The sequence below is a fragment of the Platalea leucorodia genome, assembly GCF_965183815.1.
Source record: "Platalea leucorodia genome assembly, chromosome: Z".
In the NCBI taxonomy this organism is placed as follows: Eukaryota; Metazoa; Chordata; class Aves; order Pelecaniformes; family Threskiornithidae; genus Platalea; species Platalea leucorodia.
In genome coordinates this window covers 24,298,077-24,317,377 of record NC_138858.1, presented here as the reverse complement: position 1 = coordinate 24,317,377, position 19,301 = coordinate 24,298,077, and the positions used below count along the sequence as shown (strand labels likewise).

The window sequence follows — 19,301 nt, the reverse complement described above, 5'->3', positions numbered from 1 at the left end:
AATTGGGAGAGGAGTGGCTGGAGAGCAGCCCTGCAGAAAGGGAACTGGGGTACTGGTTTGATGCTCAGCTCAACAGAAGTCAGCAGTGTGCCCTGGCAGCCAAGAGGGCAAACCACATCCTTGAATGCATCCAGAGGAGGGCAACAAAGCTTGTGAAAGGGCTGGAAGGCGTGTCCAGGAGTGGCTGAGGACTTTGGTCTTGTCAAGTTTGGAGAAAAGGAGGCTGAGGGGCAACCTCATTGCTCTCCACAGCTTCCTGAGGAGGGGAAGGGGAGAGGGAGGTGCTGAGCTCTTCTCCCTGTTACCCAGTGACAAGACACATGGGAACAGTTCAAAGCTGTGTCACGGGAGGTTCAGACTTGACAATAGGAAGCATTTCCTTACCAAGAGGGTGGTCAAACACTAGAACAGGCTTCCTAGAGAGGTGGGCGATGCTCCAAGCCTGTCAGTGTTGGAGGTGTTTGAACAATGCCCTTAATAACATGCTTTAGCTTTTGGTCAGCCCTGAATTGGTCAGGCAGTTGGACTAGGTGATCGTTGTAGGTCCCTTCCAACTGGAACTATACTATTCTGTTTTCATTGTAGCTGGCAAAGAAGCTATGGTTTTTTTCCTTGCTGTTGACCTTGTCACTAATGTTCATTCCTTAATTACCTCAAGACTGTAATCTTGCAATATACTTCTTGTGGTTTTATCCTTTAAGTTTGGGGATTGATTCTGGTCTACAATGTAATGGATTACTTCCTGAGCAGCATATTTTGTTAAGAATGTCTATAGGGCATGAGAGAGAGACATCTAATGCACATATGTGCTGTATGTATCTGTCTGTTGAAAAGACGGCCCTTGATTTCAGCTTGCTGAATGGTAGTGTTCATTTGTTTGAAAGGGTTTTTTTGTCCAGTTACTGGAATATCCAGAACATTTCCTACACCCTTTTTTATGAAGTTTAAAGGAACAAAGAATGAGCTGATAGTATCATCAAGAGCAGTGCTTCATTACGAAAGAGATGACACCACCTGATCTAGAAAATAAGAAATGTTTGTATGGTGATTATTTCTTTAGGTTTCAATTTGTTTTCCTTTATTTAAAAGGTTGTCTTTTGAAGATGCACTTTGCAAAGTTAATTTGAGTAGTGAAAAATGAAAATTAAGTTGCCAATTCTTGATATTTTTATTGTAAGAACTTGGCTGATGGTTCTTATCATATTTTTCTCTTTTTAGTTGATGTAAAGCCAAATGCAATCTGCAGTGCTTTTTATGGACTATTCGACCATATCAGCAGTACATTCTGTATTTAAATGTATACTTAATTTCTTACCATATTACTTATGACACCTATATGTGATTTACAGTGTACTTGAAGAAAAGTTATAGGTGTAGTCCTCAGTTTCAGGAAGTGGAATAGTAATAATGAATATATTCTTTTTCCAGAACATAGTAAGATATTAAAATAAGTACATTTTAAAAAATCTATGGTTGTTCTGTTTGGGGTTTTTTAGTAAACTTTTCTGAACTGGTATTTTTCTTATTGTTCCTATATTTTCAGTGATTACAGTGAGCCACAGCACTAGTTCTAAAGCATTTTTTTGTTGAGTCCACAGATGTGGTTTTGATAGAAGAGTTATTTGACTACTGTTTGGTTTTTTTTTGGAAGCCAATCTTTTTTTTTTTTTTTTCAGTCATCACACATATCAAGCACAGTCCATTTCGCCTCAAATGTGTATCAACCATGCATCTAAAGAAGGCGTGGGGATATGAAGTATTGGCATTGCTTCTAGTGGCTCATCTTCAGTTGTGGTCATTGTCTGATATTGCAGGCCATTAGGGGAAAAATTCCAACTCTATGTACTTCTGATTTCCCCCTTTTGAAAAAAGAATAAAAATGTTTCTTGATCCCTGCAAGTGGCTTTTTAAATCTTTTGAAGGAATAAGTGGTCTATTGTAATAGATCCCCTCCCTCGACCTGCTGGCCACGCTGCTTTTGATGCAGCCCAGGAGACGGTTGGCTTTCTGGGCTGCGAGAGCACATTGCCGGCTCATGTCCAGCTCTTCATCCACCAGTACCCCCAAGTCCTTTTCCTCAGGGCTGCTCTCAATCCCTTCATCCCCCAGCCTGTACTGATACCGGGGATTGCCCTGACCCAGGTGCAGGACCTTGCCCTTGTCCTTGTTGAACCTCCTGAGGTTCACACAGGCCCATTTCTCCAGCCTGTCCAGGTCCCTCTGGATGGCATCCCGTCCCTCAGGCGTTTCCACTGCACCACTCAGCTTGGTGTCATCTGCAAACGTGCTGAGGGTGCACTCAGTCCCGCTGTCTATGTCATTGATGAAGATATTCAACAGCACTGGCCTAGTACAGACCCTTGAGGGACACCACTTGTCACTGATCTCCATCTGGACATCAGGCCATTGACCACTACCCTCTGGATGCGACCATCCAGCCAATTAGCTATCCACCGACCAGTCCACCCACCAAATCCATATCCTTCCAATTTAGAGAGAAGGATGTTGTGGGGTCCATGTCAAAGCCCTTACAGAAGTCCAGATTGACGACATCCGTAGCTCTTCCCTCATCCACTGATGTAGTCACTCCATCATAGAAGGCCACTAGGTTGGTCAGGCAGGGCTTGCCCTGGGTGAAGCCATGCTGGCTGTCTCGAATCACTTCACTGTCCTCCATGTGCCTTAGCATGGCTTCTAGGAGGGTCTGCTCCATGGTCTTCCCAGGGACAGAGGTGAGGCTGACAGGTCAGTAGTTCCCAGGGTCCTCCTTTCTACCCATTTTAAAAATGGCTGCAATATTTCCCTTTTTCCAGTCCCCAGGGACTTCACCTGATGCTCTTTTGTTTTCTGCTGTGTAAACTTAATAATTGAATTTCTATCCCATTCCATCTCACTTTACTCCATTGCAACTCAACACACTTCAAGAGATGCTTCTTTTCTTGTTATGCAGCTTTCCTTGTTAATGATGAGAGTGAAAGCTTTAACAGCGGAACATAATCAATGGCAAAAAAGAAGTCCTGAAAGTAAGTAACTGCTTGCATGTAAGGTATACTTATATATACTTCTGCAAATTCTCTTTCATCTAGGCATCTTAAACTGTGTATATATTGAATGTCTACTGATTGTATTTTCATACTATAACTACTTAAAAATTAAATACTTCCTTCAGTAGCATGTGTGTTTCATTTCTATGTTCTTTTTGCACTTCAGTTCTAAATAAGCTTAGAATTCAACATGAATTCTACTATAACTTAATTTTATTATTCTGGACAAATAAATGCATGAGTCATATCACCATTCATCAGTCAGTTAAATGGAAAAATAACTGCTAGCAGATCTCCTAACAAAAGTTCATTATGTGGTTACCCTCCTTCAGGTTTCCCCTTTATGTGACTGTTTCTTCTCCATCTTTCATTTGTATTTCCTTTTTAGGACAGAACTACTTTGGCAAAGAATTTTGTCTTTTAAGAAGTTGATGTATTTTTTTTTTATCTTTGCAAGTATTACTAATAAACTAACAATAATTTACCCAGGCATATTTTTAATGATACCTCCTTTGATTTGTTTTTGTTTTTTTTTTTTTTAATTACTACTTCACGGAAGTGTGTTTTATTATGATGTAGTAGCTGAAACTTTGAAGTAAACCTTTAGTGGTAAGCCCATTACACTGTAATAAAATATCTGTCTTGGACTTAACAGGGGTCAGAGATTTCAGGTCAAGAAAAGGTGGTAAAAGACACCAGTTTATTTTAACAACACAGGAATCCAGATCACTTATTGATCCTGAGAAGCACAAACCACTGAGGCAAGTGGTAGCTCTTATACTTGTTAGGCATTATCAGTGAAAAGGTATAAATTCCCAGTTCTTCAAAATTCTTTTTGTATGTAAGCATCAACGCTGACTGGTTTCACTCTGTTGCAAGGCTGATGTGGTCAGACATTGAAAATAAAACCATTCAGAATCTAACTATGAGTAAAGTAATCTGGTTTTTCAGACATCCCATTTGGACACTCCTAAAACAGTTCGCACTACACTATCGTTAATGTTGTGGTAGCACTCGCTGTTGTCTCTTGTCAAGGAACCATTAGCACCTTTCAACCCAGTAAAACTTATTACTTAATCTTTAAATGGATACATTGACTCATTTGAATATTTTTATGCCAGAAGAGGCTTGGATTTTTTAGTGTTTACAAAATGATAGGAATGTGATTTAGACAGTAAATGGGGATTTCCAATATTTTGTCATGTGGCCAAACTGGAATGCATTTTCACATGAATGTTAAAGTCACTTCTCCAGCTTCTTTCAAAGTTCATGTACTTGCTGCATATCATGATCAAATAATAGGAGCTGAGGAAAAAAACCAAGTCTTCGTTCTTATAAATAAATATTGTTACTCTATTAGAAAAAAACATAGTTCATGTGCTTTGTAAGCCTGTCTCTAAGAATGGTCAGCCTTAAATGCTTCTTAGAGGTATGTAGACCAAAAGTATGACATTGAATGAATTTGGGAAATACTGATTCTTGGCTGCTGCTCATGAATAAGCTGCTGGCTTAAAGCAAATGAACTGAAAGCACTTACAGTTTTTATCTGGGTAAAATACCTGGAGATGTTAGGTTTCCTTACTAAAATATGTAATTATTTTAAACTTTAAGCTGTTTGCTTAATAATATTCTTGGGTTTTGACCTATTTTTATTGGCTTGCTGACTTGCTTTGCTCAACCATTCTTACTTGTTCCCAGGTGATAAGATTTATTATTAGAAATCTTAATTTTGTACTAGAGGAGTGATCTATGCATATTATAATGCAAATAATATTTTGCAGCCAAAGCTTTGCCTTTTTGGCTACCTTTCTGAGGGAAGAAAAAAGAAGTTGCTGCTAAGAATTTGAATAGAGTTATAGTGCTTGTATGAAAATGAAGAGTCTACTGTGCTTACATCTTCTCTGTCCTTCTTGGCTCCTTTCTACCGACTGTTTGTTTTGAAGGAGGGCTTACTTAATTGAAAACATTGTCTGAATTTATCTAAATAGGAATAGCAGCAATACTAATTTAATACAATTTTCTATTAGAGCATGAATGTCAAGCTGACTTGTTGCTTTGGTTTGTGCTTTTAGTAATGGCCCATTCATTTCTTGTAAATGAGGGCCTGTCAGCATTTCAATTTTAGGCCTTATTTTCAGAGGTTGTAACTTGGCAGTTCTACATTTCTTTGGGCACAATATTGGCTAACAGACTTGAATCCTCAATGCAAATTTTATTTTTGTAAAGCTTTTACTTTAGTCTCTTGTTCTTTCTCAATTTCTGGTACTATTTATGTAGCTCTAGAGCTGCTAAATCAGCTGAATTAAAACTTTTTACCATGCATTTGGCTCATAAAAATAGAATTTAACTTTTACCTTTGCAAAATAAAGAAGTGGAAGCAACCATATTTTAAACCATATAAAATGGTTGTGGTCTCTGCATAATTTCTATTTTTCTTTGCAAAATATCAGTATTCTGCCAAATTCCTCTTATTTTAATAAATGTTCTGTATAAACGTGCATAGTAGTTGCTTTTACATTCTTAGCATCTGGTAGTATTTTGCTTAGTAATTGTACTGTATATCACTCAGCAATTCTGTTTCACATCCCTTTTTTTTTTTTGCAAGCGCAGTGATTCATAACTGAAAAAGCTTTAACTGATAGCAGATAGAGCAACCTGTGTTCTTTACAGTAGCAGCTGCCATAAATGTGTTGTCCCAGTGTCTTAGATCTGCACTTACTTCACTAAATTAGGGTTAGTGATTTATTTCCTAGGAAGATATGGCCAACTATTCTGATACTCACAAAATATGAATATTGAACGGGAAGCACATATTCAGGATTAGGTATCTAAAAATGAAGAAGTGTTAGAAACCAATAGTAGAAACTGATAACCCCAGGTAGTGAGGGCTCACAATAATGGGGGGGGAGGGGGGTGCAGCAGGAAGAGTTATATGGGTTTCTTCAAATACACCAGTGAATGTGAATAAAAGCACGCCAGTGAATTTTATCATGTGTACGTGGAATATTCATGTCATTAAAGAAATCTTGCTCTAATAATAGCACAGACGACTACTTCCCACAGCTCTTAAACATAAGCTTAATTTGGGAGCACTCTACTCAAATTTTGGGTCAAGATTTAGAGACAGTAATTCTCTAAGTAAAAGGGATTTTATTGTGACAAGTAATTTAATGCATTTTGAACTCAGTAGTTTTACCGATTTTCATCTCAGAACAAACACAGCTTTTAAAACTACTGATCTAAGGCGTCTCAAAATTTGTGGAGAAAATAACTATAAAATTACTTTCTGAAAAAAGTACTTTTATAAATTTATGAAATCAACTGTATTGTATTTAGGAGATATTGAATGCTTTTATGAGAATGTTAAGGGTTTTAATTTTTGTTAAAGAAAAAGCTTTTATTGAAGTAATGATTTTTAAGATTAGAGATTTGGAGCCCAAGCTTGTACAAAAAGTATCCCCATCATATTAAGATGTAAATCTGTGTCGTGGTTTAACCCCAGCCAGCAACTAAGCACCACGCAGCCGCTCGCTCACTCCCCACCAGTGGGATGGGGGAGAGAATCAGAAGGGTAAAAGGGAGGAAACTCGTGGGTTGAGTTAAGAACGGTTTAATAACTAAAGTAAAATAAAAATAGAACAGTAGTAATAATAATAATAACAATAATAATAATAACAAGTAATAATAGTACAATAGTAATACAAAGCAAGTGATACACTGTACAATTGCTCACCACCCCCCTACCAATGCCCAGCCCGTCCCCCAATCAGCGATCGTTACCCCTCCTCCGGCCAACTCGCTCCAGTTTATGTACTGAGCATGACGTCACATGGTATGGAACAGCCCCTTGGCCAGTCTGGGCCAGCTGTCCTGGCTGTGCCCCCTCCCAGCTTCTTGTGCACCGGGCAGAGCATGGGAAGCTGAAACCTTTACCACTGTGAGCGCCACTTAGCAACTACTTAGCAGGAACAAAACGTCAGTGTATCCTCGACATTGTTCTCATCCTAAACCCAAAACACAGCCCCATACCAGCTACCAAGAAGAAAATTAACTCTATCCCAGCTGAAACCAGGACAATCTGTTAAGAGTACCTTTCATTTCTGCTGTTAATAGATTCAAATGCTTCACTTTTTCAAAAGTCATATGTTTATGCAAGATGCTGCAAGTTGACATGGAACTGAGAATTGATTGGAGTCCGTTGAAGGCTATCAAATACAACAATTTACTTTTTATTCAGAAAAACAAGGAATCATGGAATGCTTTGGGATGGAAGGGACCTTTACAAGTCATCTAGTCCAGCCCCCCTGCAACTGGCAGGGACATCTACAACTAGATTGGGTTGCTCAGAGCCCCATCCAGCCTGGCCTTCAGTGTTTCCAAGGATGAGGCATCTGCCACCTCTCTGGGCAACCCGTTCCAGTGTTTCACCACCCTCATCGTAAAAAATGTCTTCCTTATATCTAGTCTGAATCTACCCTCTTCTAGTTTAAAACCCTTACCCCTTGTCCTGTCGCTACAGGCCATACTAAAAAGTCCCTCCCTGTCTTTCATATAAGCCCCCTTTAAGTACTAGAAGGTCACAATAAGGTCTTCCCACAGCCTTTTCTTCTCCAGGCAGAACAGCCCCAGCTCTCTCAGCCTTTCCTCAGAGCAGAGGTGCTCCAGCCCTCTGATCATTTTTGTGGCCCTCCTCTGGACCCGCTCCAATGGGTCCATGTCCTTCCTGTGCTGAGGACCCCAGAGCAGGACGCAGCACTCCAGGTGGGGCCTCACCAGAGCAGAGTGGAGGGGCAGAATCCCCTCCCTCGACCTGCTGGCCACGCTGCTTTTGATGCAGCCCAGGAGACGGTTGGCTTTCTGGGCTGCGAGAGCACATTGCCGGCTCATGTCCAGCTCTTCATCCACCAGTACCCCCAAGTCCTTTTCCTCAGGGCTGCTCTCAATCCCTTCATCCCCCAGCCTGTACTGATACCGGGGATTGCCCTGACCCAGGTGCAGGACCTTGCCCTTGTCCTTGTTGAACCTCCTGAGGTTCACACAGGCCCATTTCTCCAGCCTGTCCAGGTCCCTCTGGATGGCATCCCGTCCCTCAGGCGTTTCCACTGCACCACTCAGCTTGGTGTCATCTGCAAACGTGCTGAGGGTGCACTCAGTCCCGCTGTCTATGTCATTGATGAAGATATTCAACAGCACTGGCCCTAGTACAGACCCTTGAGGGACACCACTTGTCACTGATCTCCATCTGGACATCAGGCCATTGACCACTACCCTCTGGATGCGACCATCCAGCCAATTAGCTATCCACCGAACAGTCCGCTCATCAAATCCATATCCTTCCAATTTAGAGAGAAGGATGTTGTGGGGTCCATGTCAAAGCCCTTACAGAAGTCCATATAGATGACATCCGTAGCTCTTCCCTTGTCCACTGATGAAATTCATGAGCCATAAATCACCACAAGCATTCTGGGGAAACATTACCACATCCTCGAATAGTACCGTACTTTCCCTTAAGTACTGCTGCTGCTCAGGGTTGGAGTTAGGATATTGGTCTTACTGGGCCTTTCATCTCCCTACATGTAGCTGTTCTTGTCAACAGTAAGGATGGTGACATGCTTTTTAAGTTCTTTAAATCTGTTAGGTTTTACAGTCCTCATTGAGCATTTAGGAGGCTGTTTAACAAGGAACTGGAAGACTGGAAGAATTTGATTGCCCACACTGGTAATGTTGGTGCAATCCCTTCCAGTGAAAAAACCAGGCTTGCTTTTCTTGAAGTATGACTGTGCTTTCCATTTCAATTATACGTACCTGAGCTAGTTCATGTACAAAAAGTAACAGAGAAGCATTAACATCACACTTTTTTCGGTCTAATTTAACTTGCTGAAAAGTGACAGTAGTCTAGCCCAGCAGGATACCACAAAATGTGGTTATGCTGCTGCTGACAGCCAGGCTAGTATTTTAGAGGCTACGCAAGTTTCCCTCTACTCAGGCTGCTTTTCAGTATATACAAGTCTATATCATCCAATGCAAAAAAACCAATTCATTTTATTTTTCAGTAATTTCTACCAATCCAGATGTACTGTTAGCATTAGGAAAAGAAGAGGTAAGTCTTTTTGTTTGTTAAGAGATAATAAAATTTCATTGAAAAAATGAAAAAAGTATACACAATTGCTGCATTTTCCTGTGACTACTCCTGTGGTGGACTACTGCTAAGATACTGTGTATGTTTCTTCAGGCATTGTTGTTGTTCTAATATTTTTTCTTGCCCTGTATTATAATTACTAAAATTTTCTGGTTGTGATGAGTGATCTTTTAAACAAAAAGGTTTTATATATTGCATTTCATACCTGATACAAAATAATGTAACATTATGTGTTACACAGAAGAGTCAGTATTCTTAGATCTAGAGTTCTGTGGCAATAATTTGCAAATATTTTGTTGAGTTCTTCCAGCCTTGGAACAAAGAGCAAATCAAGAATGTCTTAGGGTCAGCATTACACTATACTGTTTGGTCATTGGTATGCAAAATGACCTGAGAATATTCCTGTGGCTGTGGCTTAAAAAAAAACCAAATTGCTTTTTGGTTTTCTTCTTCCTAGCAGCTTTCCTCCCTCTAGTACCACTTACAACAGGGAACCCAACTGCTGTTAAGAGTCACTATTAACAAGTTGTTTGGTTACACACTTTCATTTGACTGTATTACTATGGCATGTTTGATCTGATATCCCATTTTGTGGTCTATTTTGTTGAGGATTCCAGTGTTTTTTCAGATGTTGCATATATAGAGCATATTTGCTTCTGTAGAATATTTTCACATTTTTTATTTCTTTAAGCTAAATATAAAAGTTCTCATAGTTTGTACAGAAGGAGACAAAATACATCCAAATCATAGGTTTATATTAAAAAAAACATGAACTATTAGAAATACTACTTTGTAGAACATAATGCACTAATGAAAGACCCAGTCCACTGAGAGTCCACTGTTCCCTCTCTTCATCAGCGCATATAACTTCTGACTGCAGTAGTTTTATGTCTCCCTCTTTCCCCTCCCAAATATATCCATATCACTGAGGACCATTTAATGGATGGATGCAATTAGTCTTTCCAGCACCTTTGTTTTCTGAGTGCTGTACATTTTATGTTGCTGCAATTAGCAAGGCTTCATTCTTGCAAACAGCTGCAATGATTTAGACAATGCAGCTGTAGGTATTTTCTCCTCAGTCTTCCATCAGATGAGCTATTCATGTGTGTGCTTCATAATCTGCTTCAGGTAAAATCAACTATGTTGTTTTACAGAGCTTCAATAAGACACTAATGAGCAAGTGGTGACAGTAACATTTTAAATAGCTCCAACTGGATTTAAAAATAATGTGTCACTCTCTAGCCATATTTCCTAAGAAATTACAGATAATTTTTGGCCCTTTTTACCAGATTTACATATGTAATCTTACATAGAACAAATACTACAGACTGGACTATCTGCAAACTGTAGGTTTATTTTTACTTTTTTGTAGTTGCAGAAAGTAAAGAATGATCTTGAAATGGTGCTGTCAACAGTTCAGTCAAAGAATAAACAACTGGAAGAAGATCTGAAAAGGTAATACAATAATTTGGACTTATGAATGCTGTAAGCTTTTTTACCACGCCTTTTTTTTTTTTTTTTTTTTGACTGTCCAGGAAAACTACTTATCTGTTGTGCCATTTCCTACTTTTTATGTTTCAAAGAGAGCAGCAGTGGCTTGAGGAACAGGAACAGGTACTAGATGCTCTTAATGGAATTGAAGAAGAGACAAAAAAACAAGTTGAACAACTTTCTAAAGCAAGGTATTTCTACAGTGTTGAGTTTTTATATTGAAGAATTTAAATACCAACAAAAGCAAATGAGCAAATAAACTCTTAAAACATACTCCTTATTTCATTAAATAGATCAAATAATAACTCAGAAATCCATATTTGAAACATGGAAAATATTGCTACTATCTGCTTATATCCTGTGATTCAAGGTGTTGAACTTATAACAATAAAAAACAAGGGATTTTTTTACTTGAGAAGAACTATTTAATTATTTTATTGAATTTCATACTCTATTGCTATGTGTTTACTATTAGACAGAAAATTAGAGCATTTCATGAACTGCAAAATAAAATGTTGAAACTAAAGGTATACAAGGAAGAACTCTTGAATGCTCTGGGTGAATTCCTAGAAGAACATTTTCCCCTTCCAGAGAAAGGTGGGAGTGCTAAAAAGAAGGTAAGATTTTCTTAATTATTAGATTTGGAATGTTCAATTTCTATTTAATTGGATGCAATATCTTTTTAAAGACACTAGGATAGAAGTTGCCGTTATATTTTGAAATAAGTATAGTTCTTACAGCTGACTCTTTAGGTTTAATTGATATTTTTCAGGTTAGTTTATATTAAGGCTGTTCCCAGCTGGATATTTTCTTTTTTAATGCATATATCCTTACCCAATGAGATGCATAGCAATGTATTGTATTTCTTACTGAACTGCAACCTGTGCCAAATTTGGAAATGGTGAGTGGTTCACTCCAAATTGTTCCATTTTCTTTTTTACTGGACTAGGCAAGTGGATTCATATTTTCCTTGGCAAAGCAAATTTTAATTGTCTAACAATGTTTTTGGAACAGTAATAAGGACAAGTGTTTATAATTACAGTGTAGTTTGGAATGTTAACCATCAGTTTCTGTTCAGGCAAACTGGGCCAAAAATTATCTTAAAACTTTAGGGAAAATAGGCAGTCAGGGAGTATTTTGCATAATAAATTCAAAGTCTGCAGTAAAAATAAACCTTTTACCATTACTATTTGAAAGAATAGTTACAAAAGAGCTACAAAAAAGCAAGGGTTGATTTTGATTTCAGACACACTTAAGAACACAGAAATAGAAAGGATTTCTTTAATCCAGTTCCCTGTTATTTCAGACAACGACATAATATAATTTCTTTAATATTATCACTGAACTCCATTTTAAAACTAATTATTTTTGTTACTATTTTTTCTATTGGAGTTTGTTCTAGTACCTCAGTACTCTGGTTAGAAACTGTCTGGTAGCTTTCAGTCTAAATTTATTCATGTCTAACATAGATCCATGTATTCTTACACCAGTATTGTCCTTAGAATAGGTCTTTTTCTTTCTTGTGTTATTTCTCCTGATACAGTTATAGACAGCTCTCTTATACCTCTCTTTCTTTGTTTTGCTAATTGAACTAGCAAACTTTCTTGTTCTTCTCCTGTAATAGAATTTTTTCCAATTCCCTGGATTATCCTAATAGTACCCATTTTCTATATTTGCTTCCGCTTGGATTCATCTTTTTTGGAAGCTGGTAAAAACCAATATTACAAACAAAACTACTAGCTCACCATCATTACAAAAGCAACTGATTGCACCCTTGTCTTTTTCTTCCTGTTATTTCCAGCTGATGAACCCTGAATTTTCAATTAAAAAAAACCAAACAAACCTCTTCTTTTTGCTCAGAATTACGTATTTTGCACATAAAAATACCAAATGGGGCCTTCAAGGCATGGTGTCCATTTTCAAAATCTTATTCAACCATCTTCAAACATCTTATTCTATTATATCTTAGTTCTTCTACATATCAATGCCTTCCAGTTTCCTGCTATTACTAAATAGGATACATTTTGTTCCGACATTAAGAAATTAAAGCTTCAGGGATTTAATTAACAGTTGTCTTTCCAGCATATATTTCCTGATTTCAGCCTGATATGTCATCTCCCTATTTGCTGGTTCTTACTTATCTTACAGTTGTTCTAGCACATACTTCTTCAAATACTAATGACTTTCCCAGATGCATTTTAAGTGATTGTCCATTTTTCCCATATATATAATTATTTCCTTAAAAATATATTTCCTATAATGAGATACACCAATTTATTTGCTCCTATTTATGTGATGTCATAGAAAAATATAGGCTGGAAGTGACCTCTGGAGATCTTCCATTCCAACACCATAATCAAGGTAGTGCCAACATCAAAGTTGGATCGAGTTGCTCATGGTCATATCCAGCTGTGTTTTAAATATAAGATACAGTGAATTCATGTGTGTGTTTCAGAATTCTGAGGAAGATTTTACATAAAATCTCCTGCCTCAGAGCAAAATCAACTGCTTGAATTTTCTCAGCCTCTGTTATACTGACCATCAGAAAATCTTATTAGCTACCCTGCTCACCTTCAACCTTTTTTTTACTTAAATGTAAAATTTATTTTTATAAACTTCCAAGCAAGTTCTTATCTTGTCTTAGTTTTAATTTTATTTATGCATTTCCTGAATTCGTAAACACAGTTTGTTTTCTGACAAGTCTTTTTCTTTCTTTTCACTCCTTGTGAATTCATAGCTGCTTCTGTATCTTTTCACTCAGTTGGATCTCAATGGCTCAACTGCAGGTCCCCCGTAATCAGGATCTAAGCCATTAACTGTGAAGGCAGGAGAGACAGCCATTTTCACCTATATCATTTTCTTTATTGTGAAATACAAATTGACGGCATTAGCCATGAAATTTGCTGCTACATTGATTCAGGGGAACACGTTATTCACATCTACTGTCAGCTTTCTTCAACACTCTGGAAGCACCGAACTCTTAACTCGGTACATCAGTAATTTTGCTTCACTTTGTGGAAGCTTCTTGTGTTCTCAGTAGTTCTGAGTGAGGGCAAATGTGCAGGGCTGACATCTGTAGGGCATGGCTCCAGAGCAGAGTGAACTGCTCCAAGCCTGGCTGTTCTGGTTCCCCTCTCCTTTCACCAGGCACCTGCATCTGGGGTTGGGGGTGTGAGGAAAGACTGAATTACGGTAGCGCAGGTTAGCTTCTGTTGCTATAGTATAGGTAGTGATTGAGGTAAGAATTATCTTGCATTTTAAATCTCAGATTAAAAAAAAAGCCACATTTTTTTCCAGATAATAAATATGAAAAGTCATATGTTGAAGAATATTCTTTATGCCAGTCTATCTCATGAAAGGGAGAAGAAGGTGCCTTTCAGGTTAAATAAATAAATGCTAAGCATCCTGCTTAGAAGTGACTTTATAAGCATTATTTAATTAGAGGTACTTATATCGGTGACACTTAAAATATGTAAGTAATATAATTTTACAAAACAAAATACACAATGTGTATTATAAACCTAGCAAAATAAGTTTGCTAGTTCAGTCAGAGTACACTAATATCTTTACACTAATATCTTTTACACTAATATCCTTAGGATTTTACTCTTTGTATATTTGTTTTAGTAATTACTGAAGTCATAACCTAATTTCAACTGTGAAACACGAATATTGAACCTACTACCTAAGATACAAAGTAATATTTTTTGGCCAGGCAAATACAACAGCCGAGGCTATGAAGTATCTTCGTGATTGCTCAAAGGAAGCTTTGCAGCTTTTAGTGTAGATTCTATTTCCTCAGGGTAGTACCAAGATAAAGGCACAAAGATAGGCATTATTGAGCCCCAGCTCCATGGTTTGCAAGATTTCCATGGAGCAGGTAGTATGTTCCCCTTGTGGCTTTCTGAAGGTGAGAATATTAAGAACTGTGGCTGGAAAAAAGGAGCCAGAACTTGCCTTTCACAAATGCTTCTTTATTGCTTCTATTCTTCTGTTCCAGAAGTGGAGTTTGTATAAGGTGCTGTACATCTGTTAATATCTTAGGACTTAAGTTGACATATTCAACAGCAGTGCTGAGTAAGCAGCCACCAGTGCTGCATTATCTCCTTTATTTTGTTGAATGTTAAGTGGAAGGGGAAAAAAGATAAAATTGAAAAATAAAAGAATCAGGTTCACTGTGCAACAGCACAAGCAGTTTTGTTGGCGTTGCTGTCTAAGGAATCCATAACAGTTTACAGGCAAATGCCTTGATTTGCTTGCTACAAATGAAAACAACTAATTTTCTAATGGATTGCTGTACAAATGATATTTTATCAAGGACTTTTTTTCAAATTTTTAATGATTCTATTTCTTAAGCTTGGCCAATTTTAAAATTGAAGTCAGAGTAAAAACAAACAAATATTCATTGACAAATTATGAAAAAAATATTAAGGTACTGTGAACTCAAGTCCTGAGCTGTGTCAGATTTGCATTGTAAACATTTTTCTAAAGTTCAACAGATTATATTCGTAGAAAGTTTTGCACTGTGCTACATTTATAATTATGATGCACTTGGTTTTATTTAAATGTAAACCCAGGTAGATATACTATGATCACTTAAGGTTAAACTTTTTAAATAATTAATTAAAAAATTACACTTAAAATGTCTAATATCGAACGGGTAGACAAATTATTTAAATATGACCTTGTATTTTTGTCATGACTAAATCTAAGTAAGTCTTCACCTGTTGTGTACTATGCAATCAAATAACTGTGTGATTATTTTTCTTTGTCAATTAACGTTTTTCCTGACTATTTAGTTTTGGTTTCTGTTAATTTGACTGTGGGGGTGGTTATCTTTGCAGAATTCTTCTGAAGACCCAACTGTAGAACTGATAACGCTACATGAAGTTTTAGAGGTAAGATGGTTTTATTATATAGAGATTTAGGGGATTTTCCAATACTCACATCTGATCATAACATATTGATAAGATAAATAACAGTGTATGACATACAGTTAAGATCATTAATTGAAAAGTAGAATGTGTAAGAATGTTATGTCAGATTTCTATTTTAATTCCTATCAAATTAAAACCCAAATTTTTTACAAGAGATGTGGCAATAATTTAGATAACTAAATCTTCAGTTTAAGCTGAAAAATGATTATCCCTTATTTCTTAATTTTATAATGATTATTTTAAAGAAGTTTTATGAGCCTTAGTGCCTCATATTAAGGGAGACAAATGCTATGCTTAACAAAAAATTTTTGTTCCATTTCCTGCTGTTTTGTACTGTTTCAATAAAAATATTTCTGTAGTATAATACAATAACCGCTATAGAAGGACCAATTAATGCGTAGTCTTGTATATTAACTGGATTATCTTCTCATATGAGGAAATCAATGAATCTGATTCATGCATTTCTAATCAATTTTATAAGTATGCCAGCATTGCCTAGTGTGTATTTTTAATCACAGTGCAATTTATGAATTTGAATTGCAAAGCATAATTTTGAAGGAGCATTAAAAATCTTTTCACTAGCATTGTTCCTTCTTGTCTTACATGTAGCATTTGAAGTGAAATTTCCCATTCCTCCTCCATCCTCACTGTTCAGGCAGTTGTAAGCATCTGTGCGTAAGACCTCCCCGGAGGGGGAAGTTTTTTTTCCTGAGAGAAAACTTGATGAAAAACAACTTTCTGGTATTAAGATGCTATGATCTGGTCACTATGACATTGTTGTACTTTAGTTTAAAGCCCAGACTTCGGCCTTACATCATCAAAATCATTTTACATGCTTCAAGTATCTCGGCATGCCTATTAGTGCCAAATTAGGCAGACCTTGAAAACAGCTCAGAATTTAAAATAGCCACATTCCCTATGGAATTAAAATTGTAAAGCTCTTCTAATGCTTTAAAATTGCCCTTCATATTTTTCTGACATTGTTAATCTCCTCAAAATGTGTACATATCCAGGTAATGTCTGATTTCCATTTGGAAGAACATACTACTTCCAAAAATTCAGACTGTTTTTTTTTATTTAAACTATCTTGGCGTAAACTGTAGATGTCCCTTATCTTTGTTTTATGGGGGTGTTTTTTGTTGAGCAACTTGGTTCTAGCTTCAAGTGCCTGTTAAATTTCAAAAGTGTTTTCGTAGATACAGATAATAGTTTCTTAAAGAGACAAATGCAAAGTTATCTTTGTATTATAATTACACATTTAAGACTTGCTGTTGTAAAAATGTAATTCATTCACAGAATTACGATCAGCGCATGTGTTCCTAACCATGTCTCCTCAGTCTCCTTGTGTTTTGTTAAATAGTGAAAGTGTACATTTTTAATAAATCCACTTTGACAAGCTAGGTGTATACATTCATGTTATTTAGGTATATCAGTACCTACTTCATTAAATGAGCATAAGCAGTAAGCAAGCAGTAAACTCTTTTCTCCTGCAAACCTCAGAATTTTTATTATACTACTTTTTATTCCAGTAATGAGCTGTAATTTTTTACAAATGTAATATTTCTTTCCCTTTTAAACAGTTTGAGGATTATTCCTTTCTGATTGAGAATTTAGTGAACTTGTTTAAGATTTGAAAGACTTTTACAACACAAATGTATGTAAAGTTAGAGCCATAAAGGCTCTTTTGGAATATCAGCTGTCAGAAAAGACTAAGTAGCAATTCATCTAAAATAATGCATTTGGAGTAAATATTCAGAATTGGGGCAGATAAGTACAAAAGACATAAACTGGAATAATTCTTCGGAATGTTCTGAAAAAGAGCAGCAGTATTTTTTTTTTTTTTTTCTAAATAGCAATGGGTGAAAAAAGAGTAAAGTCTGGTAGTGAGGATTTTGAGTTCTTCTTTAGCAGTAAAGATGCAGACAGAATATTTTGTACCTACTGAAATTAGGAAACCTATAACATATAGAAGCTCTGAGTAGGAAGATGAAATACCTAGGATAAATAGAAGAGAGCACCATGGTATGGGTGAGATTATTTAATCTGTAATGTCTGCAATATTCCCCATGAGCAATATTGTGAAGATATAAACGTGCTCTCCAAGAACAGAAAAAGAACGTCAAAACTCATCTTTGTTTTTAACTCCGTTAACTAATTGTTTATTTTGATAAGGAACAAAGGAGAAGTAAGGAAGTATCAAGAGGAGGTGAATTGTTGTAAGGTGCTTGTCACGCCCATACAAGAAGTGATATTAAGAATTTGGATAATCCATTTATGAGATGAGCAAAAAGATTTGATGTACAAACATAATGAAGCTAAACTAGGACTATGATGTTTAATTTGTCATAGGTGCAAACTTATTTGTTTCTAACACTACCTACAGAAGGACACAGAATAGAGGAAAAAGAATTCTTCCCAATCTAAGAAGACAGATTTTTTTTTTTTTTTAGCTTAATAGTGAGATTAAATTTAGAAAAATTGTAAGATGGACATTCTTCTCTGCTAAAATCTGAGAGTGCGGGACAGTGATTTGCTGATAGTAAGTCATTATGGTTTTGAGGCAAGTGATTCCCAAAAATCTAGCTTTCCCTCTTATTTAATGCTTTTAATCTTAAATTAACAGATACTGATTTAAAAATTAACTATATAAGGATTTACCACCTTCACGTTCAGATTTTTTAGGCATTTACAGTTACACTATGTTAAATCTTCTAAGAATTTTTGACAGATGTTGAAAAACTTAGAATCATAATTCTCCTTTTATCCAGACTAGTTTTTACATCAAAAAAGATGTAATGAAGTTAATTGGAAGTTCTTTATTTTACTTCTACCTTGAACAGGTCTTGTATTTCTTATATTGCCTACATAAGTGTCCCACTACAATCACTTGTATAAATTTGGTTAAAGGAGATAAAAATCTAGCTGTTTTGTTCATTTCCTAAATCTTATCCTTTTGGTCTTCCAGATTCTTATAAACAAATTAATGAACACACCACATGAACCCTATGTAACAATCAATGACTCATTTTGGCCACCTTATATTGAACTGCTGCTGCGATATGGAATTGCCTTGAGACATCCAGAAGATCCAAACAGAATACGCCTAGAAGCCTTTCACATGTAGTGTGACCTACATGTTTACTTTAAAACAAAACAAAGCACCAGTACTCTTACTTGCAGGCTAAGACATATTTAGATTTTATGATAAGCTTTTTACCTATCAGCAACCTCTTCTTCTTGGATGATTTGATTATTCTTTTTTCATATTTAATAAAGTGTATATTTGGTCAGAGTGTCAAGTATGAAAAAAGACAAAAAAATTCTACTTTAACTGCTCACAGTTACAGTTGGCTTTCAGTTTTATGGCAAGTGATGCCAAGATTTGCATCGTGGAGGGTTTTTTCAGCTGCTTTAATAAGATGCAAATTCAGGTAATAGACAAAGTGAAGATGTTTAACAGTCCATTCATTCTACTTTAAAAATCAAACTTTATACATGACTTTTTTATGTTTATTTCTTAGATTGTTTTAAGTCTTCTCAATTTCCTTTAGTATTTTGTTGTACACTGTAGAGGCAAAATTTGAAATAACTCAGCTCCTCCTGTACGTGGCCTTGCAGACATTTGGAAATAACAGTGAAGTATCATCTCAAGAATGTGTTTGGGTTTTTTTCCAGAGCCGTTGCAAACAA

At 36.5% G+C, this 19,301-nt stretch overlaps 1 protein-coding gene across 1 annotated transcript in view; it reads left to right on the top strand.

Annotated features, from left to right (window-relative positions):
• CENPK (centromere protein K) overlaps positions 1 to 19,301 on the top strand; it is a 26,659-nt gene extending 7,358 nt beyond the window's left edge. The window contains exons 4-10 of the mRNA XM_082335481.1: positions 2,951 to 3,023; positions 9,098 to 9,144; positions 10,556 to 10,638; positions 10,767 to 10,865; positions 11,150 to 11,291; positions 15,519 to 15,572; positions 18,577 to 19,301. Coding sequence (XP_082191607.1) covers positions 2,951 to 3,023; positions 9,098 to 9,144; positions 10,556 to 10,638; positions 10,767 to 10,865; positions 11,150 to 11,291; positions 15,519 to 15,572; positions 18,577 to 18,735 — 657 coding nt within the window. The 3' untranslated portion in view covers positions 18,736 to 19,301. The remainder of the gene's footprint in view (positions 1 to 2,950; positions 3,024 to 9,097; positions 9,145 to 10,555; positions 10,639 to 10,766; positions 10,866 to 11,149; positions 11,292 to 15,518; positions 15,573 to 18,576) is intronic.